Genomic DNA, 22,339 nt, shown 5'->3' with positions numbered 1-22,339 from the left:
AAGTACGACATTTCCGTGTTTAATTGGGCGTATAAATGCTTGCCATAACCTCTAGAAGTGGTCCAAGGAGCCTGTGTAAAAGAGAAAAATACGAACGAGAAAAGCGAGGAAATCGCACTTTTTAAATTATTAATTTGTCTGACAGAATACTGTCTGAAAACAAACTAGGTAAAGTAACCAAGCACCTTGTCCTTGGAGTTTTAAGGACATCAATAATTGTGTAAGGTGGGTAGCCAATGCAATTTAACGGCCGCTGACTTGTATGTTGCTTGAGAACGTGCTTCTTGTGGAAATATGCTGCCATGTAAAGGAAAGTTGTTAAAAGCAACATATTCTGGCTTGACAACCCATGCCACATTATCTTGCAGAGAACAGCATGGCAACCCATTGCACCTTGTGTTGGAGTGTGCTGATTGTACTGTTTAAGTATGGCCGAGGCTACCGCCCCTTTGACAATGAAGAAAGTCAACATGGAACGGCCGAACAGCATTGTCATTAAGGGGTGGATCATTTTCACGTAGGCAATGCAACAGTGCTGTGGAACCCCATACAATCGTCAAATACAGTTTATGCCTTTATATTTGTGACGTGTTGGGGGGGCGTGCTTTATAAATAAAATATGTATTTATATGATTACCCCCTTTTGCCTCCTGCCTTCCAAATAATACCGACCAAACAGCGCAAACTGCAAACAAATTGGCAATGCTTTGCATAGGTGCATCAGTCCACCCCTAGGAGACGTGGGCAAACGTTACATTTCTGCAACTGATGGAGTGACGAATTGTTTCGTGGACTACTTATTTCTGGGCATCTCATTCGGAATGATTTGCTCTATTCCCAATATTACACTGTAATACGAAGATTGTCAGGACTTTTTTTGTGTGGTGTTTTTACGAGAAAACATTTACGGTTAAGATTTTATCTTAATATCCCAAGATGTCACTTACCGCCGCTGGTAAGTTCTATTGGGTAGTATTATTTATGCATTATAAGAGTAACTATTCAATGTATATGTTTTTGGTAGACAGACGCATAACAATTTATTCTATTTGACATTTACAGACAAAGTTATTTAATTCAGACTTTAATTTAGTTTCCAGCTTTTTCCATCCTTTGTGTCGTGAGACGAATACTGATTGTTTTCTCACTGTCACACAACACCATGATTGGCAATTTAATGGAAATTGCATTTCATCCACACAAAGCTGTCAAGTGCTTGCTTGTATTCTGTAATCAAGTTTACTGTTATTGTGTTGAGTTGAGCCTTTGAGTCAATGTGTATTTAAGTCAACTTTTAAGTTCGGAAATGGCACAAGGAAAAGGTTTACCAACAAACTATGTGAAATGAAAAACATCTTCAAGGACTCGAGTGGATTCTTAAAGGGATGCAAAATATAGCACAGACATAATCACATAGTGGAGATAACAATTTACATAATTGTACAAGTTTTATTCATGCTTTGCATTTACACGCTATAAACAGACTCAAAAACGTCCTCCTAAATGAAACAAAAAGCCATTAATAAGATAGATTGCGTAAACACACAACTGAAAATGTCTTTCTCCTGTCCTGTTTCTTATGTTGGGAAACTAAACGAAATCCTTCCCATTTCCTCCCACTTTTGTCCTCTCACGTTCACACCTCCCTCCCTCACGACAGATCTCAGTAAAGGAGCCATGTCCGAGTTCCAGGAGCAGATGCGTCAACAGCTGGAGAGCTCCATGCACAAGGAGCTGGAAAAGCTAGGGGCCACCACCAAGGGTGCCGAGGCAGAGGTGGGCTAGTCTGGGGATCTCTTACGACTCAGAAAACTTTATTGTTCAATCGCATTAACATGTGACCGAAGAGGGCTGTCTTCGATGAGAGCTCAGTAGCGGAGAGAGGACTTAGTGCTACAATGTAGTGTTTTGGGGGTGGGCTCGGTTGGGTACGTGTAGCACTCAACGTCTGCTAAAAGGGAGGATGTGCTCTGGTCCCTGGAATGTACCCTTGAGAAGGTGAATGACCAATGGGTCTCTTCATGGGTCTCTCTCATATACTTACATACGTTTCGATTTCTCAACTTGGACTCTGCCTTGCTGTTGGGTTCCCTCCCAGCTGTTTGTCTTGTTACCCCATCGTGTTTATTCTGCACAGGAGGTTTTCAGTTACGTCCATACTTTTCTCACGGCTGTCAAAAAGCAATAGGATCTTTCCCAGTTTGTGAGCCGTACTCCAATTACCAATCCAAGAAGTGCTATTTACAAACACCTCATTTGTTTGAATGGAACAAACTTCATCATCTGCCTCTGTAAGCAGTTAAACGGCTGTATTTAGGTTGCTGATGCATGCAAAAAAGAATAAAACAGCAGCACCAATCACAGGTTTGAGCCAGCCATTTCTCGGCAGAAGGTGTGGGTAGTTCACTCCGACTTTAATGTCACCCTGCACCCTGAGTAAAAGCAATTAAAAGTTAGGCTTCCATCTCTCTCTGTAGATGTAGAGGGGGGGGGGCTGTGCAATTAAACACAAGATGAAGCCCAGAGGCCACAGGAACAGGTAGAGCACATCAACTGGGTAGGAGTGCTAATCATTATCCTGGCGGTGTTTACCAATGCTGTGGGGTGCAACGCACAGCAAAGCCATTAAATGGAGGTCAAATGGAGGGTGGTGGCAGTAGTTTTGATTCTGGGAGTGGGCAGGAGAAGATTAAAGGCCAGGCGGTTGCATGAAAGCAGACACGCTCAGTTACAGACAAGATAAGACAGTGAACATCATTATGAGATTATTTAGTCTGGTTCCACAGTTATTTCCCAAGTTGGCCACTTTAAAATCTATTAAACCACACTGGATGACTTTTTAAAAGGCATTTTTAATGATGTTTTGACTTCAGTCACTGTTTTTGTCTTGTACTAGGCTGTGTTGTTTATCAAGACTCTTCCTAGGTAACAAATCCTAAAGACATGCAATAAGGAGGCCATGTCTATTTAAAGGGGCTTGGAATGTGTTTTGTCTATACTCTTAACCGATCTTTTGACCTTGCTGTTACAGATATCCAAAAAGGACTTTGAGGGTTTCAGAAACCTCTTCCACAGATTCCTCCAGGCAAAGGGACCCTCAGTCGACTGGGCCAAGATCCACAGACCCCCAGAGGGTTCGGTGAGTCACTTTACACCAAATACCATAACATACCAACAATCTATGCCGTTAATCATACTACGACATGACTGTCTCAGGTCATACTAGCGCGAGGAAGTTTCAACACTTGATTCCAACCCTAAGGTTTATCCTTGTGCAAGGGATGAATCATGAATCGTCATAACTCATCCAAGGAGAACACAGTTTAGAGAAACTGTTTTAGGTCACATACCTCACTCTGTCTTTATCTGTATGAAACAGTATGTCGTTGCATCTCTGGGCCAAATGGCTCTGTTCTTAGTCAGCCCGCCCCCCTTCCCCCCCACTCCCCAGCTGAGCAGATGGGGAACAGCGCGGTGTCTTTGAGCCAGTTGAGATAGACAGGTCAGAGGGCCTGTCCAGGGAGTAGTCATGTGACACTCGCCCCGGGGTGAGTGCTGGGGGGGTGCTGTGGTCCTGTCTGCCTGGGGAGAGACCTGGACAGAGAGCCCAGTGTTGGGTTCCCTTTTCCGGGCACGCAGCCAGAATAGGCCCCACTGACCCCCCCCCTCCCATCAGCCCCCAGCTGAGTGGACCATGTGAGTTGGAAACAAACTCTGAGCGTGATGGTGAGACAAAAGAGAGTTATGCTGGTCGGATGTGATGATTGGTGCATGTGGTGAAAATTGGCATAGCTAAGAGGGTCAGGGTGGCTGTTTCAAGCTTCAGTGTCAAAGGACACACAGTAGCACCGATAGCGGTTTGAGCTAGTGTGTGCCATTTGAAACAGTATGGGTTTGAGGGAAAGGACATATAGCAGAGGAATGAACCAGCTACCCTGAAGTCCGATGAATCTTTCCCAATACCAAAAAGCCGCAGATATCCAGATCAAAGATGTATTAACGCACACGGATGGCCTGAGGCCCACAGCAGGCTATGTACTGTATGTGGGTCTATGTATGAATGGTCACTTGTTCTGTGCCAGTTTGTTTGTAACCCCCATGAGCCTGTAACAGGGATAGAAAGCAGGACCTCTAAATCCGAACCAATCTAGGTAACCAGATACAAGAACAGAGTGTATAAAGACTGTGCCAAGCCATTTATCACGTGATTGACATTTCACTACCTCTAAGTCTCACCCCCCCCCCCCCCCCATACACCATTTCTACCCCATGGTTCCCAAAATACCCAGCACACAGAAGGTTAACCCTATGAATAGCCTGACCCCCCCCCCCCAGCATTGGAACGCCAGCCTTGAGGGTGTGGGAGTTGGGCTTGGCTGACATTTGTATTCTCTGGTAGTGTGCACTACAACCTTAGTATGTTACACTGCTGGGGGGCGTCTGCAACGTAACAGTGCCATCGTTTTTCAGGGGACACGGGTCAGAGTTCGATTTGGGTCATGAGTTTGGCAATTTCAAAACCTTATCTTGAACATCTTGACAGGATTGCTTATGGGGAAAGGTACCATCATTGAGTTCCAAGCAATCTTAGTCTGTTTGGAGCAGTGCTTTTTTTCTCTCGTGGCGCCTTTTTGTAGCCTCTATTGTTATTTTGAACGGCTTTGATAAATATAATCTCCATGTACAGATAATAAGACTCAAAAACGTTAAGTGGGATGCAAGAGTGATGACTGCAATGAAACCACACTCTCTAGTCCAGTATATAATTAATGTTAAAAAAAGTTACCCTAACCCTATTTTTAGGCTATTTAATACTTTTAGTTAATTATGATGTTGCCAGGAAACACACAGACGAGGAAAATAATGTTACACCTATATTTAAATACCAGCCTTGTAACTGGTACAAATGAACACAATCGTGTTCTATGTATCATGATTTCCTTTGGTCCACTTTAAGAAGGCTTTGGGCTTATTGCTTGTAGTTAAGGAGTTCAAGTGTTTTATCACGTATTCAGAAGCAATGAAAGTCCCAGTGGATGACCAAGGCTCCCAGGAAGCCATTCTCAACAGCTAGAGCAACCAAGGGAATCCTTTGGGTACTTCACTTGATTTTAAACAAATACTTTTTTTTATGGAATATGCAGAGATGAATTGAAGAACCAGTGTACATTCAGTTCCCACCTGTGACATTGAGAGGGATAGGGTTTTTTTCAGTTTATACTTATGAAAAGGTTTTATCCTGGAGGAAGATCAGGTCTGCTTGTTACCATGCCAACGCTGACAACACAACTCTCTCCAACAGCTCAGAAAGTGTGGCGTGGAGAGGTGTGTGTATGTGTGCGCTTATTCACACATTTATCTGCATGTGATAAGGTTGGTAAATGGGAAGGAGTTAGAGGAAGAGAGTGGGGTGGGATGACGCAAGGCAGTGAAGGGGTCAACGTTTGAGGAGCAGAGTGATTGTGTGTTGCTCCCATGACTGGATGCCGGAAGAGGTAAGGTTGTGAATGTAAAACGCACATAGGCTATATTCACCCCTGTCTCGTTTTGTCCCCCATGTTGCAAATCTGTCAGCCTTTCAGTGGTAGGCTGCTCAGGGCTTGAAAAGGCCAAAGGTTTCAATGTCCCTTCTCCTTGTCCCAGGGTGACCCCCCTAAAGGGACCTCCGTATTGTAGCTGTACTTTGTGAAGACTGGGAATTTTGGCAGCTGTATGAAACAAATGCTTGTTTTCCCATTGAGGAGGAAATTCATGTTTATCTGTATGATGTGTTCTTGTGTTACTTACTTTGAGCATCAAATCGCTCTTTCAGAAAGGTCCTTTTGTTATGTTGCGCACAGATGATAATGATGAACGTTACATAACACATAGGCCTTTGGAGAAGTGTTCTTTAGAGACAAACATTTTCATTTTATTTCAACTTATTCACTAACTCAGCTAGCTATTTAACGACGTAAGCATGGGAAAACAGCCTTGCGTAAGAGTTGCCTGAACAGACTCACATTTGTCTTCTCTGTTATTTAGCCAAAGACTACAACTACTACTACTACTACTACTATTATAAAGTCTACTTTGATACAATGGACATAGCTGTAGGTCCAAAACACATTACTTGAGCCTGTGTTGCAGCCTCTCTCTTTCTCGAGGAGTGATTCAGGGGGCCTTAGTCTCCAAGTAAAAAAACTGTGCTTAATTCCACAAGCTCTTGGTTTAGACAGCTGTCGCCATGGCTGCACTGCGTAGCAATGCTGCATAATAGAGTCAGGAGCCAGTGTGTCCCCAACCCTTCCCCCATCCACACACACACACATAAACTCTATTCAGAACTAACTTTGGTGCCCTCTATTTAATTCCAGCATGCACAAAGACATGGACTCATGCTGGATGTTTTTCTGTTTTACTGACAGAAGTATCCCAATTTGAGCCCAGTGTCCTAATCAAGGTTAGCATAACCACTTAAATAATACACTTAAAATTCTCAAACCCCAATCGCTGAAACAGGATTTGCCCCCTTGTGCTTTGGTGAATAATTAAAACCGTCAATTATTTTTCCTTTTTGCCAACATTTCAACGAAATGTCTTCCCTTGTCCAGATCCAGCCCTATGAAGATATCAAATCCAAGGGTTTGCCAGACAGCGTGGCAGCCAGTCTTAACAAGCTGGTGGTGGTCAAGCTCAATGGAGGCTTGGGGACCAGCATGGGATGCAAGGGCCCCAAGAGTCTCATCAGCGTCCGCAACGAAAACACCTTCCTGGACCTCACCGTCCAGCAGATTGAGGTACGCTCGAAACCCGAGAGAGCACCCCATCCCAGCTCTGACGCCAACATCTGCTCGGGAGTAGTGTGCTCAAAAAGGCACCCTTAATCACTCAGATTGACCCTTGAATCTTCCCTTCCTGCGTAAGCAGATCCCGAAACATTGATGTATTGCAGCAAAACGATTCGATGACACGTTAAGTTGTGTATCTATTCCGGTCTCCCTCCCTCAGCACTTGAACAAGACCTTCAACACTGAAGTGCCTTTGGTCCTGATGAACTCCTTCAATACGGACGAGGACACCAAGAAGATCCTGCAGAAATACGCACATCACAGGGTGAAGATCCACACCTTCAATCAGAGCAGGTGACGTGTATGCGTCCACAAACATACATGTACATAGATCTACACACATCTGTATGGATATTTGAATATGGCCCATTCATTTGTTTGGGTGTTTAAGACCAACATTATGCTGTACTACTACACACTTTCTTATAAATCTCGAATTGTAATCTCTGGGGATTGTAATATCTCTGACTACTCTTTCCTCATTGACACGTGCCCACTTCCCTTCACACCTTGCCCTCTCTACTGGCTGCCCTGCAGGTATCCCCGCATCAACAAGGAGTCCCTGTTGCCCATCGCCAAAGATATGAGCATGACCGGGGAGAACAGCGAGGCCTGGTACCCTCCAGGTCACGGCGACATCTACGCTAGCTTCTACAACTCCGGCCTGCTGGACAAGCTCATAGCGGAGGGCAAGGAGTACATCTTTGTGTCCAACATCGACAACCTGGGGGCCACGGTGGACCTGTTCATCCTCAACCACCTGATGAGCCAGCCAGCCGACAAGCGCTGCGAGTTCGTCATGGAGGTCACGGACAAGACCAGGGCTGATGTCAAGGTGATTGAGAGGGGGAGGTGGATCTACCGTAGGAACTACAGGTGTTTAAAAGACGATAGGAGACAAACCATTGAAGGATATCAGTTTGGACTGAGGGATACTGAAAAATGACTAGGAGATTGTGCCTTTAGGGAAATCAAGTTAACACTCTTGAATACATGCCTGCAGATGTTTCTATTTCCATTTGGGGTGGCAAAGATGCTTGAACTCTGTGGGAGCAGTCTGGGGAGTTCCTGCAGAGGGTAAAAGAGTCCGTTTGTTTCACGTCTTTTGTCATCCCTTTGTACCCCACAGGGCGGAACTCTTACCCAGTATGACGGCAAGCTGAGACTCCTTGAGATCTCCCAGGTGCCCAAGGCCCACGTGGACGAGTTCAAATCGGTCACCAAGTTCAAGATCTTCAACACCAACAACCTGTGGATCTCACTGAACGCCATCAAGAGGCTGCACGAGCAGAACGCCATGGACATGGAGATCATCGTCAATCCCAAGGTGAGAGGGGACGAATATATTTGAGTCTTATCAACAACCACAGTGGCAAAGACTGACAATAGATGTTAGTTTAAATACAGCGAACTAAAAGCCTGTCATTCTCGGTTCCATTGTATTCCATTGCGACAAAGAGGTCATCCTAGCATATCTCAGTTAGCCTAGATGCCCGTTAACTTCATTGGGCGTACGTCACACGTCCGACTAGCCCTCCCAAAACAACTGTGATATGACGGCATCCTCCTGTTCAGACTCTAGACGGAGGCCTGAATGTGATCCAGCTGGAGACTGCCGTTGGCGCCGCCATCAAGAGCTTCGACAACGCCCTGGGCGTCAACGTGCCCCGCAGCCGTTTCCTGCCCGTCAAGACCTCCTCCGACCTGCTCCTGGTCATGTCCAACCTCTACAGCCTCGACGCCGGCTCGCTCACCATGAGCAAGAAGAGAGAGTTCCCCAGCACGCCCCACGTCAAACTGGGCAGCTCCTTCACCAAGGTAGCCTTCGCTACCGAGTACCTGGATATGGGTTGCGCACAGTCATCGATTGCGTGCCAAGTTTCGATGTTTACTTTGTTATTTTATGCTTATAGGTCCACGACTACCTGACCAGATTCGAGAGCATCCCCGACATGCTGGAACTGGACCATCTCACAGTGTCAGGAGACGTCACCTTTGGAAAGCAAGTCTCTCTCAAGGTAAAGATTGTCTCCCGGTTCACCGTGAGTAAGGTGGGATATATCTGTGTAATACTGTGATAGTGTAGTCATTTACCAACCAACTTATTGAACGTCTTTAACTCTCACAGGGCACGGTTATCATCATCGCCAATCATGGAGATAGGATTGATATTCCTGCCGGAGCATTGCTGGAAAACAAGATTGTATCTGGCAACCTGCGCATCCTTGACCACTGAGGTCTTCAGAACCTTTTCAGACACAAGACTCATGGCTACGGGCGAGCTTGTTTGTAACAAATGCAAAGACTGTTACAGAAAGAGAGACCTACAGATTTCAAAGAATTATCCGTGTTTGACACAATTATCCTAGTCTCGGCCCATTAAAGGGGACTGGTTCTTTCTCTCAAATGCTGTGCTTGGGTACAACATCACACGCTACACTTCTAAGGCTGTTACATGGTTGTGTGATTCAGTTCTGAGCTTCAACGTTTGACTTACCACTCTGTCTCCAATGATAATAAAAGTGCATTTGATTCATTTGAATATTCTGTATTTGTAATCCTACATTTTTAAACGCGCCTCACAACATAATACATGTACTTCAAAATGAATGACGCTAGAAACTATGTATATTCTGGATATGGTAATACGTTGTGTGTTATGTTAGGCAAACGTGCTTAATTCTGAACAGGTGCAATCTAATTGCATGTGTGAGGACTAGCTGGACTTCAAAAGACCCTCTTCAGATTAAACATTTGGTATGTATTATTGCTTTTATTTGAAGCTAAAGATGTGTCCATCTTCAGTGGAACACATTCTTGCTTGTCTTGCGGAACAGAATGTAAGCAGTCATCTATATTTTGTTGAAATGTAGACCGTCCAGGCTTTTTTTCAAACTAAATAATAATCAATTGAGAAACTGCACCGTGTACATGCAAACTGATTAAAATAGTCAAGCATGAAGTCAAATATTGTGAAAGTGCACCTTATCAAGCTTCATTAGTTGTAAATTGTAATTTACTGAAGGACAATTAGATCAATGTTGTCTTTACAGGTTACAAAAACTCCAGACGCTCTACAATCAATGAATCATGGATCATTGACAATGATTAGAGGTCAGATTACTGGTCTTATTAGAATTTGGCAGTGTTGTAAAATGCAGTCATTGCACCCATTTTGTAAATAGATCACTCCCATCAGTTAAACCTTCATAACCCTGTTAACTGGCCACATGTTGAAATTTGGCAGTGCATAACACATTAATATTAAACTCATGTTACCAATGTAGCAAACCCATCAAGTATGATTTTTTAAAATAAAACCGTAGCCAATAGTTTAAGTAAAAATCTCTGTGGTAACTTCCGGTGAGAACTGTTTTTCCCTATGTGGTCTCTAGGGTTTGTAAGTTGCCTCAAAAGGAAAACAAATGGCCTCAACTCAAATTTCTAGCACAAACAATAGCACAACTATTACGTGTTACAGCTGCACTGTAGCTATATACTGTAGGCCTACTTAACTTACCAATGTTACACCGTGTTCTAAAATAGGAGGCAGGCTAAAGCTTGTCAGCTTTGGAAGTTCAGGCAACAGATGGACAAGAACGACCGCTGAGAAAATAGGCCAATCCTAAAGTAGTTCCATGTTTCATATTTTATTCAGAAAGGATTCTGGGATTCAAGACATTTGTAGTTCTCAGGCATGCTCTCAGAATTGTTTGTCACTCGCTTTGTAATGTATCTCTTACCGGAGCAGCAATGAGGGCCCACCAGTCATTCACGCTTTCTCACGCACGCACACAGGAACATTAGGCACTCAAAACAAACAGTACACTGTTGTAAAGAAGTCAGATGTGTCGTCTTTGATATTTATCAAAAGTAGGCACTTTTGAAGAAGACAGCAGTTAGTTGGTGGTGCTTTTTGTTGATACCCTTGGATCCTCTTGCATGAGGTGTCAATGCTAACACAGTGCAGGGGCAGGCAGTTCAGAAAACAGGATACTATTTGGGATGGAGCTTTGCTACTTCGAAAAGACGAACCAAAAAGTCCATGCATACAATTAACATTAAGGAATCACTATATTGTTGTCACTTGGAACACAAATTCAATTTATAGAATTCACAGCCAATTTTCATGCTTGATGTAGCTCAAGCATCCAGCTTTGTCGGAGTAATACTGTGTATATATATTATATTTTGAATTGTTCATGATGACTAATTCAATTATTTAATCAAGAGTGACTGCTTGATTTGCTTTGAATTGAGCCATTAAGTGGAAAGATCAATGTAACTCAACTAAGGACAGGTACTTTAAGAGATACTTAGTCAACTTTGATAATATGCTACCTTCTCTAAAGCGATTAAGTAGTGAGAGCCTTGTCAAGTAGAATCTTGACTACAGCCATTTTAAAATTAGTCTTTGCATTTCTATTCACACACGTCTGAATCCCATTTAAGGAGTGGCCACGTATTTCATTTTTGTTGCCGAGTGCTACAAGGACACCCGCAGTTTACTGCAGTTGACAAAAAAAAAACAAAAAAAAATCTGGTGAGTGTCTTGCCAGCTTCCCCATTTGACAGTAAATCATAATTTATTCATCTGTAATAATAAATCATCTCGTTGAATTGCACACAGTGAGATGAGGTGACAGCAGTTGGAAAGGAGGCACTGTGACGCATCCCAGGTCTCTCGGCCCCAGAGACAGTCTGCGAGGAGCCCCCAAGCTTTGCACATCTCTGGGTTTGGTCCCACAACGTCGCAGGACGGTCTAGTTCTAGTTCTGCTAGTTCTCCCCGCCCCCCACCCACCCCACCACCCCCCAGACAGCGCCCTCTACAGGTGGCCTGCAGCCAGTGAGGTCCGTGGTCCTAAGGCAGGCGAGGAGGACCAGGAGGGTGAGCTACTGGTACAGATTCTTTTCGCCTGAGGAGCTGACTGAGTCCCTCAAAGGCGGGCGGCGTGGTGGTGGTGGTCGGAGCGGGTTGGTCATTTCGCACGCGGCAGAAAGCCATCACCTCTTCTGTTCCCAGATCTCGGCCATGCTCAAGTCCAGCTTCTCGAGTGTCCTCAGGGCCTGAACGTTCTCAGTGTAAAAGGCGATGTCCACTCCCACCAGCCTGGAGAGGAGACAACAGCAGGGGCGGTCAGTGTGGTCGCTGAATGTCCGACGACAAAGAAAGATCGCGCCATCGAGAAAATATGTGTCTTCGATAAGACATGAATTACATTTAAACCTTTTGGCTTTGGTATGGAGGAGTCACTTGACAAGCACAGTGACCCCCCCCCTTCCTCACAAGTCTTACAATAACAGTACTCACCCCTGTTGTGGACCGCCGTCATTCACCACCCCGAGGCGAGCCAGCTGCCGCTTGAGGTGCATTTTGAAACTGGCGTTGATCCGCAGGAACAACATCTGTGCAAAGCAGACGCGCAAGTGGTTAGGCGTTTGCGACGTGCGCTTCGAACGCTTTTTCCCCCTACAGGGGGTACGGCGAGACGACGCGGCGAATCTCCACTACCTGTGTTTGTTCCTCGGGCAGGAGCTCATAGATGGCCTCGTGCATTTTGGCCATTTGTTTGCAGACGTTGCGAAAGCAAACAGACGGCATGGGGGCCTTGACTTCATACTGTCAGGAGATTTTTTAAAAAAGGGTCAATATTCATACCGACAAACATGTAAAGTCAACGGTAAACATGCCGATATCACAATGGTCCAGTGAGTAGAACAGTGTGTAGATTTCAATATCACTATTGATATCGTATCGCCATATTAATAGTGTCAATATCATAATAGTCCACGTAGCACAGCGTCTTAACTTACCCTTGATAGCACCTTCTCAAACAAGCTATCCATGATTGCCACCAGTTTGGCAGAGATCTCTGCTATGTGATCGTTGTAATCCTGCCCGAAAGAGTAAAACCACCATTCAATTTTAGACGCAAGACACACTCCCTGAAATCCCAGACCTCTCCCACCTAACCAGGCCGGCGTGTGTTCCCGGCTGTTGGGACTGCAGCCCACCTTGGTGATGTGGTCGAAGTGCCTGAGGACGCTGTACTGTTTGGGCTGCAGCTTGGTTTCAAAGTGGGCTCTGATGACTGGAATGTAGTGGACCACCAGCTGGAGGCAGCGGGACGCCAGTGCTGAGGAGAGACGCACACGGGAGGGACGTCACCTCAGGCCTAAGAAGTGGGCTGCTACAACTGTCAACAGTTCAGGGTCAGTGTTTAGCCGTGGGTCAGTCCCACCTAGGCACTGAGCCGGGCTGGTGTCGCCAGCCTGATCGATTAACTGCTCATTTTGCAAACCTGGGCGATTTGAAATGGACTCACTCGGTGGGTGGAACACACCGAATTTCTGCTTTCTGAATCGGAAGATTTTTCGTTTGGTTTTTGCAGCTCTGGTGTGGATGCTCCTCAGCTTGGCCGCTACACTGTCCTCTCGGAATCTGCACTCGCATGTTTTGTGTGTGCCTGTGTGGTGGTTAGAACACAGTACAGCGTGTGGGTTCCTTACCCAGGTTTTTAGTGGTGATCGTCTTCAGCCCCACCACCTGCAGCGCTCCCGCCCCCAGGACCAGCTGGCAGCTCCGGGAGTTGAAGTGCTGCCACAGACGGCAAACCACCACAGTCAGCGCTCTCTCGTTTGCTAGGCTAGGTCATGCTACATTTTCATGGTGGACTCGACAACCGTGGCTTACAGACAGGCCGGCAGCCTGCGGTAGAGTAGCATCTCACCTTTAGGAGATCTGAGAGACGGGTTAGCATGTCTGTGGCGATGGACGGGATGTCGTTGACGCACTGACAGTACTCCAGAAAGATCCGGATCAGCAGCAACACAGTCCTGGGGGGGCGGGCAAAGGTCGAAAGAGACTTGTTAGAGGAACGTGACAGTTCAAAACGGCAACGATCATGACTTTTCTGTCGGCCGGGTTCAAATAAGTCGAGTCAGCTACAGACGGACTCACCCGACGACGGCATACTTCTGACCGTCAATGTGTAAGTATTCACTTGGCTTCCTGTCTTCTGAGGCTGGGGAGTGCAAGGACACAGATTAAAAGCTAGTCTGGTCATGTCCCGCTCTGTTTGCTTCAACCCCCCCTTCCAAGACAGACTGGAAGCCAGTATGATGCGACAGGGACTCCACCGCGTACCTATGGGCTTGCGCTCCGGTAGTGTTATCCTGCCGTCGGAGATGGAGTTCACCAGGTCCTGGAACTCTGCTGGGACCTCGGCCTGCTTCCACCGCTCGTTATCCAGCAGCAGACTGAGGATGACACACGCACACACACACACACACACACACAGTGAGCTTAGTGCAGAAGCCAAAGCGGTTTTCCCGTTCCTTCGCGGTCGTAAACCTTCCATCACCTGAGCTTTGTCTTGCGCTCCTCGTGGAAGCGGTGGACGAAGCGGTTGGCCTGACTCTGCAGCGCCCCCCGCAAGGACATGCTGCGCCGGCAGCACAGCTCCTCCGTGTCCCTCACGAAGCCCTCCACCGCCCGGGACAGGCACACAAACTCGGCCGAGCTCAGGCGCTCCAGAGAGCCGTCCTAGAGAGAGAGAGAGAGAGGGAGGAGGGGGGGGGAGGAGAGGAAGGAAGGAGAGAGATGGGAGGGAAGGTGCAGACTAAACACTTGAGTCCATCAAAATTAAGTCGACAAAAACACGTTTTCGAGAATGATTTGCAGCTGAGCGCAAGGTTACGCCTGTCCATCTGATTTACATTAAAGCAAATGGTGGGGAAACCTGACTCTTTCCTGACCACCGAATGAAAAACTTGTTTCCAAGCAGGACAATTAGGGATTGGAACCGACCCTAAAACGCGGTCAAAGCCTCAGCTGACAGTAGGTCAGAGTGCACTGGGCCGTGCTGGGTGTGTGTTTGTACCGTCCCCAGTGGTTAGACCTACCTTGGCTCTGGCCATGAGGACCTTGACACAGCGGTCGTGGCTGACGTCGGAGGCGGTGTAGAGCAGTTCCTGGATGTTATTGGCTACCCTGCCTAGCTCCAGGTCTGTAGGCATCATCTCCTCGTTAGACCTGGAAGGTGAGGGAAGACGATCATGTTTCAGTAGGCTAAATAATAAAAAGCCGGCAGTGAGTAAACAAAGTATTCAGGTACTAAATATTGTTGACCTTGGCACATGTGTTACAGGGACCATTATTGTTGTAAAATTGGTCAAAGTCAGTCAGTGACACTGCTACTTGAGTGTTTGTGTAGACCTACGTGACTCCAGCGCCCCCTCCTGGAGGGTAGCTGGGATCCCTGCTGGAGGAGGACTCTGTGGTCCCAGAGGCCGAGTCACTTCCGCACACATCCGTACGACAGTGGCCCTGCTGGGACCTGGGCCCCATGGTGGAGCTCTGCTCCTGGGACCTGGGCCCCACGGCGGAGCTTTGCTCCTGGGACCCGGGCCCCACGGCAGAGCTCTGCTCCTGGCCCACGGCGGCCAGCGACTGCTGGGTGTGGTTGAGGGCGTCGCTGATGAACATGCCCTCGTGGGTGAGGTAGGCCAGCTCCGCCTCCCCCTGAAGGAGCAAGGCCCCCGGGGCCTCCGCCGTCCCGCCCGCCCCCCTTTCTAGCAGACGGCTCTTCTGATTACTGTCCAGCACCTCCAGCACCACGTTCCTGATCACACTCAGTGTCGCCTGCCAGCCAACACACAGGAACACACCACTAGGTTCAAACAGATGCAAAAGACTAGCATACATTGAGCATTGGTTACATATTTAAGAGGATTTTATGATCGGTGGAGCCATTTGTGTGTCGCACTGCATTCCTGATGGGTTACCTGCAGGCTATTGGAATTAAATAAAGTGGAGGTGCACCTTGATTCTTTTCAAGAAGAGGATGAAGTTCTCAAAAACACTCTGCAGCAGCTCAAACCACTGGGGGAACGTCATGAGGCGCATCTGGTCAGCCAGCCTGGAAAAACCAGCGCGTTCGCACATTACAAATTCACTAAATGTTTCCCTAAGCACATGCGTGGAAGCCGTAACACCATCAAGTCTAACCGCTTTGCACAATGGGAGAGTGACAAAAGAAAGCATTCCAGCTCATTTTCTTTTTCCACCCAAATTTTTGTTTTTAAGGTTTTACTTTCCTTGAGGGATGATTTGAAATGGTATGCCATTGTTTGGTCACACCTTAGAGTCTGAATGGAGCCATTTCTTTCAGCTTGAGCATTCATGAAAATAGTAAGGGACGCCAAGAGGCAAATGTTTGTACTCACTTGTTGACAATTTCAGAGTCAATTTCTTCAATATGAGACACTGAGTCGATAACGCACTGTGAAATTGGAGAGTAGTTGTTTGAAACAAGGCTCAAATAATGTTTTCAATAAAAAATAATAGCTACGCAATACACTTTCTACCGTTTACTTTCCGAAATGTACATATGTGAAGCCAAAATATGTTGTAGAACAAGCTGTGCTTTCTCACCTGAGTGACAATGCTCTTGGCTGCCAGAATCATCTCTTCGCTGTATATGTCAAGAAAATCCAGCTTCCGCTGCCTCAGCAAGCCAAATACCAGAGATTCTAGCCTGTCCTATATCAGTACCATGAGCACAGACAAACACACAAAAAAAAGATTAGTTGTGAATACTGCAACATCTGCTAAATTAAATAGCTGAAGTGGGTTAGAAAAAGCCATAAGGAACGATTCTACCAGTAATTTGGGCAAGATCTTGGAGTAATTTTGTGGTTGAATCATTTTAAACAATCAAGTGCTATTTGGCAATTACTTGGATCGATACATTGATTTCTCCACTAAATTATTTCTAATGGCAACCAAGAATCATCCGTCATCGTTTGGAACTCATGGATTTACTCCTAAACCCCAAGGCGACTGTTTCAACGACCCACCTTTACACAGACCATGTTTTTGTTGGGCACCTGTGACAAACACAACATCCTTTTGGTGCTTTGACAACGGCCACATTTAAAAAAGGTTGACATTTTTTTACTTGTTGAATTGCAAGGGGCAGCGCGACTCCATTTTGGCTCATGCGCGTCTGATCTAGAGCACAGTCAGGGCATCGGCCTACCTTCTCCAGCACCTGCCCCTCCTCCTCCAGGCTGCGGCTGAGGTCACTCCTGGAGTACATGCTGAAGTCCTCGATCATCATCTTGTCAATCAGCTTCTCCAGTTCACACAGCTGGGAGCCCAGGTGTCTGTGTGTGTGTGTGTAGGGAGGGGGTTAGAACATACATTAGAGAGAGTAGAAGAGACACTAGCAACACAGACAGAGATGCAGACAAGAGGACAACCGAAAGGAACTCCACCTTCAGGTCAATACCAAACACATCCAACTCCTGTTGAAATGTGGCCAAGGGGGGGGGGGGTGGAACTTGGTACACTTGAATGTCCATATCTGAACTTGTCCCCCTACAGAGAAGACCCTATTGCAGAATGACCCTGACGGGGCCTGTCAATTCTCCCTCAGTCCCCAGCCCCTCCCCCGGTCCCCAAGCCCCTCCCCCAGGTCCCCCAGCCCCTCCCCCAGGAGACCGACCTGAAGCTGTGGATCCCCTGCAGCTCCTGCTGCAGGACCTCCTTGGTGGTGGCGATGAGCTCCAGCGCCCCCACGAACTCCGAGGTGGACAGCAGCAGCTGCACGGTGGGCTGGGTCTGGTGCACGGCGGCCATCAGCTTCAGCTTGTTGTGCAGCCTGACGTGGTTGGCCCGGGACAGCGCCTGGCGCAGGGCGCTCAGCGGGCCCTGGCACATGAGGCGGTGGACGGCGGCGGTGCGCTTGCGGAGCGCCGCCGCCGAGCGCTGCGTCTCCTGCAGGCGGTCCTGCAGCTCGTGCTGGGAGGACATGGCGTGGAAGAAGGCCTCCGAGCGCAGCGAGATCTGGCGCGCGATGCTCACTTCGACCACATCCAGGTAGTGGCTCAGCTGGAAGGGAAGAGAGAGGAAGAGGGAGAGAGAGAGACAGATTGTGAGTGAGTCAGTGAGTGTATGTGAATGAGAGATAATGAGAGGGGGGACAAAAGGACCCAAGACAGGCGATAGGAGGAGTGAAATTCACATCAGAATTGCTCAGCAGCTCTGTACAACCTCGGATAAGTCCTCCAACATGGCTACATGTTCTCCACCAGATGACATAGTATGTGGTGTACATATAACATCAATGGGCCTTTCGGTTATGAAACCAGTTTCCCCAGAAGGCGAGATAAGCAAGCCCACCTTTTCCTGAAGTAACCGTGACGACGCCATGTCGCGGCTGTTCTTCCCGCCGGCACTGTTGAAGTGCGACCACGGCAGGACGGCGTTGAAGGTTGAGGGGTCGCCCAGCGCAAAATCAGGCTTCATGAAGATCTGGGGTTCACCGAGGCATTATGGGTAAGCAAGTAGAGAAAGGGAATGACATCACACATCGTGAACGAGTAATGGATGAAAAGCCATTTTGGAAGGCATCAATCGCGTTATTATTCAAAGACCGTTCATTAAGGTTAGGTAATCATCAAAACCTTGCCGCAAATACAGACTAAATCACAGAATCTAAGGGCGTCGCTGCGGATGTAAAGGGCGAGATAGACGTCATTTTCCCAAATCAAACAAGCGGTGAGGCGCTGGGTTAGCGAAAGGTTTGGCAAATGTTGACATTGAATGTGACAAAAGGGACATTTACCTTAGGAACTTGCTCCAGCTCCGTTCTTGATTTGTCTAGAGGGGGAAGGAGGGGAGGGGGGGGGGTGTTGAATCAAGTAATTTCAGTGTATGGGACCAAACCTGATCCCATGCAGACAGCTATGACTCAGCAGAAGAGAAGAGATGGATTTTGTGGTGTGTTGGTGCGGCGGGGGCAGAGGCGCTGTTCAATAATGCATACCATGGTTGTTTGTGATGCTCGGGACTGCGTCAACGTCATCCTTGTTGGGACAGATGTTCCTGCATCGCTCATGGATTTTTTCCCTCTAAAGATTGGTCGAGATACAAAACGGTGGTTCACTTACGAGTGTGCCGTCAAAATAACAGTCCACTATGAAATGCATTCTACATGTCAGGGAAACCACAATGTTTATCTCAGATTTTCCAAAAAAGATATCTCAAAAACATAAGCTAACCAAGAAGGGAAGAATCCTAGCTTGAATAGTACAGTGAAAATTCCACGCATTTTCAACAGCCAGCTACATTACAACAGTCAATCTGTTGAGCAACCGATACCTGACTAGGCTGGACCGGTTCTGTCAAATCTACTGAATAATTCAACCTGGCCGCCTGTTACCTGAGCCGTTTCCTGAAGGTAGGGGCCAAAGTGCTCCTTGGTGATGTTGGGGAGGTAGAAGGAGGGCATGACTTCGGTCTCTGCAAAGTCCAGGCCCCATGTTTTGGTGAAGAAGTCGGACTCCCTCTTGGTCAACCGAGGGTCGTTGAGGGCGGCGGGGAGGTTGACCTTAGAGTTGTACACTGTCCAGCGGTCGTGCTCTGCCACCACCGACGGGCCCTCACACAGCCCCCGGGCCTCACCTGCAAGAGCATGTGGGGAATTCAAATATTTAAAATTCAAAACTTTATTGTCGTTCCCCATAGGGGTAGAACATTGGGCCTCATTCTCGAACTTTTTTTTAAAGTTTCTTCTGAATAGTTTCTTACGGGCTTCGGAAAAACAACTTAAGAAAAAGACATCCGCCAAATTCATGAACGCTTGAAAATGTGTTCCAACGCAGCACACGTTTTCGGAAATGTGCTTCCCGGGAAGAGTTTTCTTAAGTTGAAAGCGCGTCCTCGTGCTCCTGAATTTACATTACATACACGCCCCAACAGCTCCCTATAAGGGCACGCACCAGCAGTAACGTGTGCAGTCAGAATCGACACAATTAGGAAAGCAACAGGAACGCAAGTTATGTCCAAGCGAAAAGCAACCGGTGCACAGGTGCATTGGTGCAACATCATACTAGTAAGATGAGCAATGGAATTGTTCTCCAATGGATCTAACAGTGTACAACTGTACACTAAGCAAGGTTAATTATTATAATTATTTAAATTCGAGGATGTCTGTTATGGCAGGCCGTTTTATCATTTAACCAATGAATTGTTGATATCCAAAATTCGAATTCTTGATATCCAGAATTGAATTCTTGATATCCAAAATGCAATTCTTGATATTCAGAATTCAAATTTTGGATATCAAGAATTCATTGGTTAAATGATCAAACGGTTTGCCATAGTCTGTAGAGTTGATGTGAACGCGATCACAAAAGATTTCTCATAACTTTATTAAATCTTAAATCACAGAGAGTTTTCTTAAATGCGATTCCTTTGATCCTTGTGGTTTTTTAAGGAATCGCATTTGAGACAACTCTGGCCGATTTACGACTGCTATTTCGAGTTCGGAAAGTCTTCTGAAGTTCAGAACAAATCCCAAATGAGAAAACTTTCATGAATGCCAAATGTTCTCCTAAATCCAATTCAGAAGAATTTCCTTCTTAAATTCTTCTTAACTGCGTTCGAGAATGAGGCCCATTGTCTTTAGACAAGAGGCTTAAACAAACAATACAAAACAAAGGGGAGCAACAATACATAAACAAAAATGACGTAAGCATCATGACAATCCACAACTGTGAACACACAGTACAGAAAATAACCCCTTTCTTCTCCACAAAAGCTTCTAATACATGGAAAGTGAAGTCAACAGCCTTCACATAAGACACCCAGCTTGCTGGGCCAGTTGTCAGAGGTAACGCTATTGAAAGCAAGTGCAAACGTAGCTGGGTCCACCTACCCGTGGGCTCCTTGGGGCACACATCGGGGAGGGAGCGGACGGGCCGGTAGTGTCGTGAGGAAGGCTCCTTGTCCTTGCGGTAAATCCCGTCATTGCCGCCACCACCGCGGGGATGAGGCACTGGGGAGGAGCTGTGACTGGAGGCCATGTCATTGGGGCACCCCTCCAGGGAGGCTAGCTGAGGGGTTGAGAGGGGTCAAGTCAACGACTGAAAGCAAGGATTTCAGACCACACTTGGAGGCTTGCATAAACACAACACTAGAATTAGGCTAGCTTTTAAAAAGATCCTTACCCACTGCTAGAATCCACAACTATTTTGTGGTAGGACAGATTTAAACGGCTTGTTTCTCAAGTTAGCGTTTGATCAATGTATGCATACGCCCAGTTGAAGTTGAAGACTTCAGACTAAAGGAAACTTAAACGAGGACATAAAGATGTTCCTTCTGCTGCATTCACTTGTCAAAAACACTTGATGACGGAAGTTAAAAAGTGGCAAAAACACGTTTGATCAGTGCAAGGATAAGCAGGTGTTAGAGGTACAGCTGTTTGTGTTAGTGTCTTAGAAGCTTAGAGGTTATCTCGCTGTGTGCAGTACAGTCTTGGGGACATTTACCTTGCAATTCGACAAGTAATTTCCCTGACAATTCAAACAAGGACTGTGGTTGCATGCAGGGGAGTCAGGTGGCTGAGCGGTTAGGGAATCGGGCTAGTAATCAGAAGGTTGCCGGTTCAATTCCCGGCTGTGCTAAATGACGTGTCCTTGGGCAAGGCACTTCACCCCACTTGTTTCGGTGGAATGTCCCTGTACTTACTGTAAGTCTGCTAAATGACTAAATGTCAAATGTAATGCATGTCTGAAACACACATGGCCAAAAGACTGATTTGACTAAACAGTGCTGCAATTTAACTAAAACTATGATAAGCCTTAGTGTTAGGGAGTGAAGACCCTCAGTCTGTTGTGTAATCAGTCTGAGGATTAGGATGATAGGTGGGCGGGCACCTTCTAAACATAGATCGAAGAGGTTAGGCAAAGGTCCATGCAACTGATCTGATGATCAATGCTTAGTTGGAAAACTACCGAGCGTAACAAGTCGATGAGTACACCATCATCATCACCAAAGCTAGTTAGCTAAGTTAACTTCCGTTACTACTAGTGCAGCTACCTTTAGCCTTCTGTACTGTCCGTCCCAACCCAGGCAGTAATGTTGGGGTTGATGAAAAAGCACAAGGGATTATGCCAGCAATCTTCTTCATAGTACAGACAGACAGTAGACAGTACCTACCCGTCAACGCTTTTCTAACTGGCAACCTACGCTAACAATATTAGCTCTAGTTAACGCAAACGCGAGGATCACTTCAATACGCCTGCGTCTGATGTAGCCTAGCAATATTGTTATTAGCCAGCTAACTATTACCTTGCCTAGGTAAACTTGCAGTACGCGGCCTACACCAGCTGGTTACACGTAGACTGATTGACGCTAATGATGCTAACCTCAAGCTAGCCAACATTAGCTCACTAGCCATTGACAGCTACCAAAACAGAAACTGCAGCAGTGATAGCTCCGGCCTCTTCACCAGACTGACATATCAAGTCAAATCGTATGTATATATAGTACCTGTTGTTTGAAACACAGCAGTTCTCGATACTCCAATCCACCATCACGGTAACATTGTGAACGAACAAGCAAAAACAATCGATCAAGCCACCGGTTCCATGCCCATAATGCACAGCGCAAGGCTTCTTCCTTGCGGTTGTCCCTGCCTATCGTGACCAATCTAA

General features: G+C 46.6%; 2 protein-coding genes across 4 annotated transcripts; one reads left to right on the top strand and one right to left on the bottom strand.

Annotated features, from left to right (window-relative positions):
* Positions 1 to 9: 9 nt before the first annotated feature.
* LOC124483635 (UTP--glucose-1-phosphate uridylyltransferase-like) lies at positions 10 to 9,372 on the top strand. 2 transcript variants are annotated; one of them, XM_047044158.1, is made up of 11 exons: positions 10 to 225; positions 369 to 955; positions 1,661 to 1,776; positions 3,032 to 3,139; positions 6,594 to 6,779; positions 6,991 to 7,124; positions 7,368 to 7,665; positions 7,960 to 8,157; positions 8,406 to 8,648; positions 8,744 to 8,848; positions 8,959 to 9,372. In XM_047044158.1, exons 2-11 carry the CDS (start codon positions 937 to 939, stop codon positions 9,064 to 9,066), a joined length of 1,515 nt encoding a protein of 504 aa, XP_046900114.1. In that variant the 5' UTR covers positions 10 to 225; positions 369 to 936; the 3' UTR covers positions 9,067 to 9,372. The 2 variants fall into 2 exon arrangements, with proteins under 2 accessions (XP_046900114.1, XP_046900115.1); XM_047044159.1 differs by lacking the exon at positions 369 to 955.
* A 1,089-nt stretch (positions 9,373 to 10,461) lies between these two features.
* On the bottom strand, positions 10,462 to 22,320 carry vps54 (VPS54 subunit of GARP complex). 2 transcript variants are annotated; one of them, XM_047044120.1, is made up of 24 exons: positions 22,176 to 22,320; positions 20,560 to 20,737; positions 19,063 to 19,304; positions 18,667 to 18,751; positions 18,466 to 18,500; positions 18,021 to 18,152; positions 17,344 to 17,729; positions 16,876 to 17,002; positions 16,694 to 16,723; positions 16,269 to 16,376; positions 16,061 to 16,116; positions 15,657 to 15,753; positions 15,055 to 15,476; positions 14,738 to 14,867; positions 14,197 to 14,378; positions 13,980 to 14,092; positions 13,794 to 13,857; positions 13,564 to 13,669; positions 13,343 to 13,430; positions 12,848 to 12,969; positions 12,647 to 12,727; positions 12,345 to 12,452; positions 12,144 to 12,238; positions 10,462 to 11,942 (listed from the first exon to the last, which is right to left on the bottom strand). In XM_047044120.1, exons 2-24 carry the CDS (start codon positions 20,705 to 20,707, stop codon positions 11,837 to 11,839), a joined length of 3,063 nt encoding a protein of 1,020 aa, XP_046900076.1. In that variant the 5' UTR covers positions 20,708 to 20,737; positions 22,176 to 22,320; the 3' UTR covers positions 10,462 to 11,836. The 2 variants fall into 2 exon arrangements, with proteins under 2 accessions (XP_046900076.1, XP_046900077.1); XM_047044121.1 differs by lacking the exon at positions 16,694 to 16,723.
* Between the last annotated feature and the right edge of the window lie 19 nt (positions 22,321 to 22,339).

The sequence above is a fragment of the Hypomesus transpacificus genome, chromosome 21 (assembly GCF_021917145.1).
Source record: "Hypomesus transpacificus isolate Combined female chromosome 21, fHypTra1, whole genome shotgun sequence".
Lineage (NCBI taxonomy): Eukaryota > Metazoa > Chordata > Actinopteri > Osmeriformes > Osmeridae > Hypomesus > Hypomesus transpacificus.
Note: the sequence above shows the minus strand (reverse complement) of the source record. Positions and strands in the feature narration are given on the sequence as shown.

Bases quoted from the DNA above. Each gene is read 5' to 3' on its own strand.
- LOC124483635 (XM_047044158.1), top strand. The intron at 8,158-8,405 runs GTGAGAGGGGAC...CCTCCTGTTCAG, and splicing joins AGATCATCGTCAATCCCAAG to ACTCTAGACGGAGGCCTGAA. The intron at 8,849-8,958 runs GTAAAGATTGTC...TAACTCTCACAG, and splicing joins GAAAGCAAGTCTCTCTCAAG to GGCACGGTTATCATCATCGC.
- vps54 (XM_047044120.1), bottom strand. From the start codon at position 20,707: ATGGCCTCCAGTCACAGCTCCTCCCCAGTGCCTCATCCCCGCGGTGGT. The intron at 16,724-16,875 runs GTAGGCCGATGC...TGTTTGTCACAG, and splicing joins AGGGGCAGGTGCTGGAGAAG to GTGCCCAACAAAAACATGGT. The intron at 16,377-16,693 runs GTGGGTCGTTGA...GTACTGATATAG, and splicing joins AAAACATGGTCTGTGTAAAG to GACAGGCTAGAATCTCTGGT.